The sequence below is a fragment of the Drosophila tropicalis genome, unplaced genomic scaffold, assembly GCF_018151085.1.
Source record: "Drosophila tropicalis isolate 14030-0801.00 unplaced genomic scaffold, ASM1815108v1 contig_593, whole genome shotgun sequence".
Taxonomy (NCBI): domain Eukaryota; kingdom Metazoa; phylum Arthropoda; class Insecta; order Diptera; family Drosophilidae; genus Drosophila; species Drosophila tropicalis.
The window spans coordinates 6,354,244-6,366,647 of NW_027173070.1; the positions used below are offsets into that span (position 1 = coordinate 6,354,244).

The window sequence follows — 12,404 nt, forward strand, 5'->3', positions numbered from 1 at the left end:
GTCTAACCTAATTCAAAACGTTCGTGTACTTCGTGCGGTTGGCAATAGAGTAATCTATCTTCTATTAGTAACATTTTCCAAGTAATTTCAATTCTCGATACCCTTTATCCCAAAACCCCAAACCACCCCCCACTCATCCCGCTGTGGCTAGCTAAAGGCTATTGAAAGTGAGTGTGGCCAAAGGACATTGTTTAAACGGATTTTATCAAGTGTGTGCAATCAATAAAAAAAAAAACAAACAAACAAACAAACAAAAGTGTTCAATCAATAATCACTTTATCATAATTCAATTTCTCATCATTTAGAATAAACAAAAACAAAATCACTGCCAAAATTGGCATCGAATTATTGCCATTTTATTCGTTCAAAGACAGCAACAACAACAACCAACAAAATGATGTCCTTCAAATCATTCGTCTTACTTGTAAGTATTTATCAAGTTAATTCAATAAAAAAAATTTGTGCCAAATTCATAAAGTGCTAATATTGCAGATTGTTAAACAATTTGTCAAACAAAAAAAAAAAAAATATTGAAACATAAAGAGAAACATTTATTATGTTTGTATGAAAAGCTTAAAGGAGCAAAATGAGTATGAATGAAATGTTTTTAAGATTTAATAATTTGTTAACTTAGTTTTTTATAATTTCCTCAGAAATACAGAGAAATACAGAGATTCTGAGGAAATTATAAAAAACTAAGTTAAAAGTGTAATTTTCTGAAAGTCCTTTGAAAGTCCTTGGAATAAAAAGGCTTTTAGAAAATTAGTATTTTCGGATTGAACACTTAAAGTTGTCAATGCAAATTTCTATTTTATAAAATATTATAATTGGAAATATCAAATTTGATTTCAAATTGTATGATAAAATTTCAGTTTTTTTCAAACCATTTTAAAACTTAACAGTAAATTACAGATTTACCCTTAAAAAGAAGTTTTAAAAATTTATAGAATAAAACTCTAAAAAAAAAAACTGGAAAAACGAAACACAATAAATATATTCGCCTAAGGAATAAATACAATTATCTTAAGCTACAATTTCTTATGCAAAGGTAATAGATAGAAATTACCAAGATAGAGCAACCTAATCTAGTTTGAATTGAAAAATATATTAAATGCAATTTATTGTCATTTATTTTTTGCTTTTGTTGGCAATTGTTTTTGGCTAATTTCACTTTACTACCAGGACTAGGTCTTTGTTTAAGCCATCTCGTTATTTGTGGCAACTTTTTCAAGCATTCAAGTCCAAAATTTATTCCAAACGTAATGCTGCTGTTTATATAAATCTTTGGCAATTTGCACATTTATTTTCCGGAATAGAAAAAGGTTTTATCATGGCCAGAGGGTTCTAGGGCCTACTACTACCTAATATACTAACCGAAAACCAATTTACCTCACTTAGGAGCGCCTAAAAGCAGGCTTTCGTGGGGCCAAGAAAAAAATTGCCAACACGCGCTAAATGTAGGATTCTGCTTAGCTAAGCTGGCAGGACGGCCCCGAACCCACTCCCCTGATTTCCTCTTCTTCTACTCTCAGTATGGGCATTTGTTGAAATAATCAAATATTATTGCTACTTATTTGGGCGTATTTTTACTGCGTCCCCAGCAACTGCTCCCCTCTCCCGTCATCATTCGCACTCTGAACTAGCAGATGTTGCCAAGCTCATACGTGTGTGTAAGCGAGTGCGTGTGTGTGTCACATATATTACGCACACACACTTAAGTGTCTCTGATTATTTGCAATTTGTTCGATTTGCGTTTGACTTTCTTTCCCCTTCGCCACTTCAGTTAGCCAAGTTATGCAATCGTTATCGACAAGTGTTGCCAAAAACAGAAGAAACATAAACTAAAGTACCAAAAGACAAAAACGAAAAAAAGAAGCCAAAAAGATATACAAATCGAAGCAACTTTGTGTATTTGCCTAGGCACTCGAAACTCTCTTAAGTTTATGAAGAGTTTTTCCTTTCCTGCCTGCCTGCCTGCCTCCCTCTCCATGACCAACATTATTTTTAGTGGCTTTGACTTTGTTACACAAATTTTTTGTTGTTTTTTTATATATGATGTATTCAACATGGAAACGAAATCTTGTCATATAACAAGATTAACTTGTTGGTTGGCCTAAAAAAAACAAAGCAAACAAACCCTCGAAAGTTTACTGAAGGGCAACGAAGTATAAAGACACTTGCAGATTTCGTCCATGGAGTCTCAGCCTTGCCTCACTTTTGCCTTCCATTAGTTACAAACTCTTTTCCAAAATCAACATACCCTCTCGTAGGACATAAAACTCATATGGATTTGTTACTAAATCTAGCTAAACTGATTTATGTAGGCTTAGGTTAGCTAAATTATAGTTGATGTCAACTTTTGGATTTTGCAAAGAAATCAAAATAAAGTAAAATCAAATACAAAGAAAGATGGAATTTTCACTTCCGTTTTAAGTTAAATGCTTAAAGCTTGAAGCTCATATGAAAGGGAATGACGCCCTAAAGCAGACTACAAATAAAACAGACTTAACCTATAACGTCCTTGTTGTTGGTTCAAAGATAAAATATAAAAAACTCAAAAAAAAGGCGTGCTAAATTGTTGGTGCGACACTATGCAGACTTTGACTCCTCTTCTGAACGTCTGGCTCTCTATACATACATATGTATGAAAATATATAGATTTCCTCCTTTTTGTGTTGTTGTTGTTGGTTGCTGCTGGTCTGGTCTACCAAGCAGATAACTGCCAAAAGGTAGCAGCCAGACAGCAATGAAGAATCCATCTAAAGAGGAGTACGAGCCAAAAAGAAGGAGGTGAGCCAGACGCGTGTAATTTGCCGCTTGTAACTTTTTGACTTCTTTTTTTCTCTCTTTCTCTCTCTCTGTTGGACTGTTGAAGGATGTAGGCTAGAGGCAAGTTGAAGGGGTCAGCTAGCATACTAGACACGCCCCGAAAAGCAGACTACGCCTGCCCTAGGGAACACGCAAAACAAAAAGTCAGAGCACACAAGAAAAAAACTCCGCCGGCCACTTGCCTCCCACTTGGGAGTCACAAAGAGAGAGACACAGTCGAAGGCAAAAACTCGGCCTCACAGACACTGAGCATGTTTTACATGTTAATTTTACAGTCAGGACAAACCAAGCCAAACTCCATCGCATATTAATGATTTCAGCTGCTCATTTTCGCACGCGAAAAAAAGTGCCACAAAACTCCAAAAGGAGATATCTTTATGTTGAAGTTTTGAATACTCTCTCTTGTTTGAGAAACTCTTTAGTCTGGCTAGAATAAGGTATTAGTTCTTAAAGGAATCGCTTACCTTATGACACATTATAGTTCATTTAAGTCAATAATTTGGATAAGTGGTTTGTTCTGATCCCTAGATAGTTTTCAAAACACAATGAAATAACCAAACATGACTCTGGTGATAATAGAATTCGATCTCTATTGCACTTTCTGCAAATGAGCTCAAGTGCTGTGAGGCTCCCTCATAAATGAAGGCTAGTTCTCCAGGCAATCATTGAGCTAACTGAATGTGACCTTTTTTTTTTGTTGTTTAGCAAAAAGGGTATAAGAAGAATCATCCAAAAATATGGTAAAATGCAGTTCGGCACGCTTTTGAATTTTTGAATTTCAAATGACAAACATAAAATATGCACACTTTGATATTTGACTGATGATTCGTCAGACAATGTTGCCTCGATGGGTGACTGGGTGACTGGCTGGATGTATGGATAGATGACTGGCTGCCTGGATGACTGCTGCATGACTTCCGTTTGCCTGCTTCTACGGCAATTGCAAATGCTAAATTTATGTAATTTTCACAGAACGAATCCAACCAGAATCGAACCGCTGCAGCGGTTGAATCGCATGCCGGGCTTTTTTGATTAGAGATGCCTGATTACGATGTTCGGTCTTTTGGCCCATACCTCGTCTCCCACTCTCTACACAGCTCTGACGATTCAAGTGTGAACGGATTGCCCAATCGTGCGCCCAAAATGCAATGTGAGGGTATCTACCCCGGCAAGAGAAGAAAACAGTTTACTTTCAGTTTGCAGCCTCTCGGAGAAATCAATTATCTGGCAATCACAACTTTTCAAATCTTTCTAAAAGAGCATTTGATATTCGTTTTCAGTCGCATGACGTGCCTATCATTTTTCCATAATTTTCGATTCTTGTTGCATTACAAATTCGATTTTAATTGAAATGATTTGCCAGATTTCATTTTGATGATGCCTTTTGCACAGAGGTAATTGAGCTTGGGGGTCAAAACCATCATCCAACTCATTCTCAATCTGCAATCTACCAAAAGTAGCAAGTCCAAACAACAACAAAAAATCACATGTGGCAATGCAATCTTTGTGGTTTGAGGCACAAAACATTTTTGCAATTGTTATATGCGGTTTTTATTGTCTTTGTTGCAATTGCAAACAAAAAATTACACCCAAAAAAAAAAAAAAAAAGAATCCAACAAAATTTAATGACGCTTGAGCAAGTGCAGCAGCAGCAGCAAGCCAAGTAAAAGATGGTCGCTTCTCCTTCCCCCAACCTCTCTACCCTCAGTCACTGCTGCTCTGTGTGTGGTAATCTAATTAAATCGAAATTTTTAGCTGATTACAAAAACATCTGGCATTCCTTTTTGCTTTGGCATTTCTTTTCTATTTGCCTTTGTAGGCAAATTTCTTTTTTAGTACTTTTAGTTATCAGATTTTTACACTTTTAATTTTGGGGTAGCATCTGGTATGAAAATTAGTCCAATGCTATCTTTGGTTTCAAGTATTTTTAAAATTTACTAGTTTTGGCAGTTTAAAGTTTGTACAAAACTTTGATCATTTCTAAAACAAAAACCCAATATTGTTAAGAAAATTTAGGTAATTAAAAGTGGTAAAAAGATTACTTCCACTTAAGTTTCATTTACTTTGTCTCCATAGGATTATATTTTATCCTTAAATAGCTCTTCAATGGTTACTTAATTTGAGGTTCTTTAGAGGTTTAAAGTGATTTGATATATTATGATCAAACTCTTTTCTTCTCTATCTATTAAAGTCATAAAGCTTTGTTTTAAGTTAGACCCAAGTGAAAACCTTTGGCTATGAACAAACCTGTTATTTCTTTTAATAAACCCTCATCATATTCATACAGTTTTATCTTACTTATCATTCTTAAGGTTTATGAGTATGAAGGAATAAATAGTTCTTAAAAAACTTCTATGAAAAGGTTGTTAAGATGATACAACAATGAGTTATGGTGTTCATCTTAAGAATAATCGCGAGATTCACAGCCACAAACCTCGTTTCTTTAGGTAATGATCCCTTTGTATACATATATATTTTTTGTCTCCCAATTTTACAAATTTTTATATTCTATATCTATTTTCATCATTGCAGCACCCACCCAACCAATTTGTTTCTTTTTTATATCACTTTAAACAGCAAATTTACAAATTTTTTCAACTACTTGAAGTCGAAAAAAATAACTAAGTATAGTCTTGATGGCCAGGCCAAATGATTTTGGTAACATATAATTTAGTTAATTTTTTGGCTTATTTGCCCGAAAAGGTTAATATCTTTATGCCAGTTGCTGTCAGTTGGCGGCAAACAAAAATTTATGAGCAGTTTTATGTGGCGTTGCATATAGCATTTTCTTTGCAGGTTAAATAGGGTTAATGTGGTGTGGAGAACGGCTAAAAGATGTATCCTAACTACATATATAGAACTTGACTTTAACTTGGAGTTTTTAGTTAGTTTATTTATATGTTTTTATGGGCAAACAATTGTTTAGATCGTGACTTAAATGAACGATTTAGCCTATTGATCTCTGGCATTGTCCTTGCTTGGATTGATTTTTGCCTATAGGCACGTGACATATATACATAGATATATATGTAGGTAAATACATTTATATGCGGGTAGATGTGGTAACAAAAGACTTAAACAACAAACTGAGTGCAACAATAAAAGTCATTTCCCAAAGCATTGCGGTTTATTTTGCTCTCGCTCTCTCTCTCTCTCTTTACTCTTTTTTGCTGCCATTCACATGCCCCATTAACTTTTATTTTTGCCAAATTTGCATTTCAATGCCCCAAAGTGAGGAAAAACCAACAACAGCCACAGCCAGAGCCAGAGCAATAGCAACAACATCATGCAACGATGAAAAGGTCAGACAAATGTTTGTTGTTCTACTGAAACACTTGCATTCAACTTTGCTATGTGTGCTAGTATATGTACTTGTGTATGTTGGTGTTGCAAGTTGCATGTTGCATGTTAATCTAACATCTATGTAGGGGACTTTTTATATTTTGTAGACCAACTTTGGTAATTTGCTGCTGGGAAACAGCTGCAACTACAATACAACAAAAAAGACAAAAAAAACTCAATACAAATTCCATAAATTAAGTAGGTAGCCAAACCTCGTTAAGAGTCATCATCGCCATAGAAATCTTCGGCTTCATCTCCTACTCCATGTGGGCGTTGGAGAATGCTGTCTTAGGTGCCGCTTCCATGTCATGCCCTCTACCACCAAGCACCTCATCCTCATCCTCATACCACTCTACTGATGACTTAATACCCAACATCTAGAGGGAAATGTCTAGATGTAGTATAAGTTTGTTAAATGTGACCAATTATATATTGATTAAATAATACTATTTTATATCGAATCACACCATAAATCTTCAATCTGCACTTTGCCATTTAACTTGCAAGCCATTCAAAATGCAATTGTCATAAATTCTTGCAAGTTCCCCCAGTGATCTTAAACTGGATCGTGATTGTCGCTTGATGTGGGCATAGAGTGGGAACGAGACAGGGGGCAAAACCTTAGACAAAATCCAAAATCCTCAGGCCAGCATATTCATAAGAGAAGTGCAAATTGAATGTGCAATAAAAAAAAATAAAACTATAAAAACATTAAGTCAATGGAAAATTGCAGACAATAAAAATGTATATACAATAAACTATAACAATAAAAACAATAATTAACATACAAATAAAAAAACATCTGTACTACGCGTTCAACAATTATTAATTACTAAATAGTTAAAACAATTTTGAGCTTAATTAATTGATTTTTTCATTCAAAATTTTACTATTTTTATTTAAGATTGGTTTGAATTGACCTAAAGAAAAGCCTATGACTTCATATCTTTGCCTCTTACGAATCGATTAAACTAAGTATCTAAATAAACAAGGAATCTATGAATCAGTTGCATCTTATAACAAGTATTTATCTATTAATTTGTCTATCCAAATATTCATTCCCGGCTATCCCTCCATTGATGTATCTATTCAACTCGAACTATTAAAGTATCGTAATAATCTAGCCATTAACTATCTATCTAAAGGAAGTACTTATCTGAGCTTGCCAATCCATCATTCTTAGGATCTAATGACTCGAAATAAAATTCATAAGTAAAATGATTTCAACATACAAAAAAATAGGCTTAAAATAATTTACCTGAAAAATATCAACTTTATGGTACATTGAGTGCCCAAAGTAGTGTAAAGTTAAATCATTATCATCATTATCACCTGTCTGTCTGTCTGTCTACCTGTCTGTATGCTATTGCGGCGCTCTTCAAGTGTAATTAATTTCAACAATTCTCAATTGTTTTTTCCCCCACTTTAACTTTAACTTTTTTTTTTGCTTTAAATTTTTTTTTTTCTGCCCGTTTAACGACCTTCAACTTGATGTTGTTGACTGTGGCAAAGTGGGCGTGCCACAGGCAGAAAAATAGCTCTGCAAATAGCAAAAGAGAAAAAAATTATCGAAATGAATGTGAAAAACATAAAATGTGAAACATTATAGAAATTTTTTTAAACATTTTTGTGTTTCTGTTTTTTTTTGTATCTCTTTTGTTTGCCGTGATTAATAAATAAATGCAAGTATTTACAACAATGCTTGTGTTGATTTAATCAAATTAATTAAACAAAATGTGTACAGCTTAATAGTAATCAAACAATTATATAATACATCGTTATTTATTAGATTATGCAAGCGATTAATAGTGCCTCAATGCAAGCAACATATGCACATATGTATGTATGTATGTATATGTGAGTCGACTCACAACATAAATATGTATGAGCCCATATGAACTTGAGGAAAATTCTAATGCTTTTGGTTTACGAGTAAGAAATGTTGTAAATAAAATTAACAATGAGTTACCACAAAAACCACAAGGTCACATTTAAGGGCCTTCAATAAGAATGATAAATAAGAATTATACAAAAAAACCGAAAAAACAAATTACAAATGAGAACAAGACCACAAAACTTGAAAATTAGCCAAGACACAAGCACACACCGCAAGGTCATGAAGGGAAATTTAGTCAAGACACGAACCTTGGAATATCTTTAGTAAGAACTATTGGCCTATTATTTATATTTTCTACATTTTTTTAAGATTGAATTTGGTATTTTGGAAAAGAATTATAGAATTAATTACTATTTTTAAAAGTCAAACATTTTAAGATTTTATTTAAAAATTGTATTTATTTAATTTTGCATAAATACTGATAAAAGTCATTCGTATTGAAAAATCTTTTGTAGTCAAATATAGTAAATGATAAGGCAGATTTATTTGTAAGACATCTGACCTCATCAGGTTTATACTGATATTTGGCTACCTATTGCATTTAAAAGTAATTAAGATCATAATTGGTGACAAATATCCGATATAAATTTATAATTGTTCGATATATTTATATTAACTCTTAATAAGAATGCATAAATTTTGTTCAAAGAAGATTGAGTCTTTGGAGAGATCCAACAAATTTACATCCAGAGTTTTTAGTACTATGAATAAAGTTCTTTAGTTTCCAAAATTTAACCCATTTTGAAACAAATGAGCCCCACTGTCATTTTATCTGCCTTTTGTCGCCGTCTTAGCATCTGCATTTGCATCTATATCTCCATCTATTTCTGTTTTTTAACTGCCCTGTCTCAATCTTTCAACTTGCAACTTTATCTCAATCTGTCGGCAAGCTAAGGCAATTTATTTTTAGTTTTCGGCTCTTTTTTTGATTTAATTTACACGAAAATCATTTGCTGTTATTTTATTTTATTTTTCGAGTCAATGGAAACTAAGAAAGAAACAAAAACAGATTTTGGGCTTTTTGCTCGTTTGGCCCGTTCGCAATGCTAACGGTAATTGCATTTGTTTTACATGCAAAATTACTGTTACTGACAAGTTGAATGCATTTAACGGTGATTTTATTTGTAGTCTCGAAGGTTAGGACCACCCTGTTTGTTAAGGTAATTGTGGAAATTTGTTTGATTTAATTAATTTTAATTAAATAACAGCAAAACCAAACAAAAAACAAACCCTTAAACAAATGGTAAGCATCGACTTTTAGATACTCTTTATGAAATTAAAGTTGAAGTTTAATTACTTTCGTTTGGTATTAAATAACAGAAAGCATTTTTAAAGGGGCCTCTTTGATGACAAACTTTGTAGCATACTTTAGGGAACTGCAAAACTGAATAAATTCAAAAAGTAAGCAAATTATATGAATATGCCTTCCTTATCCTTCTTATTAAAGAAGTATCTCAAATTTTAGCTCAATGAAAACCTAATAGAGTAGATTAATCTAGTATCTTACTAATAGACATTAAGCAACCGAAACTAACCACATTTAGAAAGAAAAAGAAAAACATCATCGAAAGATCATACCCTTAGAAAAAACTTTGATTATAATTTTGAACTATTCCACACAACAAAAGGCAATAAAAATGCAGCTCTCCTTGACTATTAAACAAAATTCTCATCTAAAGTTAATTATAGTATTTAAATATATGTTTGTAGACATATGCATATGAGAAGCATGTGTGTGTGTGCGTGTGTGCTGAGAAACTCATCAACAAACAATGTAAGGCATCAGTGGCGATGAGTTAACGATGATCAATAGATCAGCATACAAAACATACAAAAACAAAAAAAAAAACAACTGAAAAACAGAAAAAATTATATTCTATAATTAAACATTTCCGCAATCTGTCAGATGAAGTTGCATTTGCCGTTTACTGTTTGCCACAATGCAAATTGAAACAACGACAGACAACTGACAGACAGAAGCTGACGGCGCTTTATGTGTGTATGTATGTATGTGAGAGAGATGTGGCTAAAAACGATGTTGACCAGTTGGCATCCATCTTGGCTGTTGGCTGCTGAATGTTAAATATTGTGGACTTCTGTCTGTCAATTAGCCATGTCTAAATATGAACACTTTTGTGTCAGCTTTGAGTTTACCTTCGCCATTTCTGGTGCTTTGCCCTTTTCCAAAACGCCTCTTGGGCACATTCTAAGTTGTGAAGCAAATTGCCAACAGGCAGTGCCAATTGCATCTTCTCTTGCACCTGCCCCAGAGCAAAAGCTGAATGTCAAATGCGATCTTATCTGGCTTCTAAACTAAACATATTTCTATTTGCAACCGTTCACTTTTTTTTATAGTTTAGTTTGCTTAATTTAACCTTTTAGTTTTTAGTGCACTTAAAACATTTAACAACTCTTTTTTTGTGTTTTCTTTTCAGAGTTTATCACTTGCTGCCATCTTTGCCTATGTTTACGCCCAAATTGCCCCCGGGTCGAATGCGTATTTGCCGCCCACAAAGAACGGCTACGATTACCCTGAGCCGAATAAACCATTTGTGAGTCGCAAAAATTGAATTTAAGTCATCAACTAATTATGGTCATCATTTTTACTCATCGAGTCGAAGAGTTGCGCGAGCTGGCCCTTCACTCGACTTTTAAGCCTCTTAACCAACCAAGCAGCCAGCCAAACAAAAAGCTTGTCGCCACATTCATCAGTCAAGTTGACGCTGCCACTGCCGCTGCCGCCGCTGCCAATGCCAGTGCGGTTGCCAATCTGTAAAAGATTTCAACCAGCCAAGAGGCAGGCTGTCGGCCAGCCAGCCAGCCAGCTAGTCAGTCAGGCAACAGGCAAAATAAACCGCGTCATGCCGGCATCACCTTTTGATGAAACCACACAGCGACCAGTCTAGCCAAACCAAAAAAGAGACAAACGGACAGACAACGACCTAAATTATGTTGCATTTGTCAGTTGGGCAAAAGGTTTTGTGTTTTTTTTTCTTGTTTTAATTTTCGAAAGGGTGGGTGCAGGCAACAACCATTGTGTCAAATTCAAGCCAAAGTAAAAGCTATCTGAATTAGCACCAATTTTTCAGAGCCGATTGCATAAAATTCTCCAAACAATGGTAGAAAATTTCTTTAGTTTTGGAGTCTATTTAGAGCAAGTAACTATTTGAAATTAGTTTCATCTTTATGGAAATGTCTTTAAACAGAATGGGAACAATATCAATTTATAACCCTTAGCTGGTTAGAATAGTGTTTTTTCGGAAAACTCGAACTGTACGGAATACATATATACTTAGGATTAGGTAAAGCATCATTTCCCAACAGATGCTTCTCTTGTTTTTAAATGGAATGCAATTTTGTTAAGAATATTAGATTTCCAAAGTTTTAGATCCCCAAGTTGCTAAGAAATATGAAAGAGCGGAGAATATGTCAGTTTTAAAATGAAAAGCAACTGATGTTATTAAGAAAATCATTTATGATCGAAAGATAGAACCACTTTAAGCCAAATAAACTTTGACGAACATTACTAATGGTATCTTTCAATCTACAGAAGCCAAGTCAACCCGGCAGACCCACACCCGGAGGACCTGGACCACGTCCGCCAGCACCACCAACACGGCCAATTCCCGGACAGCCAGGAGAAGTAAGTTCTATAGTTTACCCCAAAAAGAAGACCATTTAATCTCTCTTTTTCTTTTCAGGATCATGTTCATATGCCTGGCATGCCCTTTGACTTTCAATATGCCGTTCAAGATGCTGAAACGGCCAACGATTATGCCCACAAGGCCTCCAGTGATGGCGATGTGGTAACTGGAGAATATCGCGTCCAACTGCCCGATGGACGCACTCAAGTTGTACGCTATACGGCCGACTGGAAGACGGGATACCATGCGGATGTTAGCTACGAGGGAGAGGCTCAGTATCCACAGGGACCAGTGCCCGGTCAACGCGGAGGCGGCGGTGGTGGTGGTGCCGGTGGTTATAAATATTAAAAATGAGATTATGAGTTGTATATTTTATGGACAATAAATATTATTGCTAAAAACTTAGAACGACATCTAGCGGTCTATAAGGACAGTTAAAGGGAAAAGCTCTTTTGGCAAGCTTAGCTGTCAGAATATATCAGCTGTTGCTATCAGCTGTGATGGCAGCTGTCAAATGCAAAGTGTCAACAAGGGCAATGCGCAGCCGCCAGTTCAGGTAAACAAACACCTGTAGGGCTTTTAGAGAGGTAAACAATGACTTTGCGCAGATGCTGCATATGTCAACGCAGGCGTAGATGAAGGCTAGAAGAGTCCAGCTATGAATACCTGGAAAGTATGCTGGAATGTCTCAC

At 34.9% G+C, this 12,404-nt stretch overlaps 1 protein-coding gene across 1 annotated transcript; it reads left to right on the forward strand.

Moving 5' to 3' along the window:
* Cpr50Cb (Cuticular protein 50Cb) lies at nt 1-12,120 on the forward strand. Its single transcript, XM_068289566.1, has 5 exons — nt 1-167; nt 306-424; nt 10,504-10,620; nt 11,619-11,711; nt 11,770-12,120. The coding sequence occupies exons 2-5, from the start codon at nt 395-397 to the stop codon at nt 12,058-12,060; spliced, it is 531 nt and encodes a 176-aa protein (XP_068145667.1). The 5' UTR covers nt 1-167; nt 306-394; the 3' UTR covers nt 12,061-12,120.
* Nucleotides 12,121-12,404: the final 284 nt, after the last annotated feature.

Excerpts from the sequence above, each read along its gene's own strand:
- Cpr50Cb (XM_068289566.1), top strand. The coding sequence starts at position 395 with ATGATGTCCTTCAAATCATTCGTCTTACTT. Across the intron at positions 425-10,503 it reads TCAAATCATTCGTCTTACTT|AGTTTATCACTTGCTGCCAT; the intron begins GTAAGTATTTAT and ends TTTTCTTTTCAG. Across the intron at positions 11,712-11,769 it reads TTCCCGGACAGCCAGGAGAA|GATCATGTTCATATGCCTGG; the intron begins GTAAGTTCTATA and ends TTTTCTTTTCAG.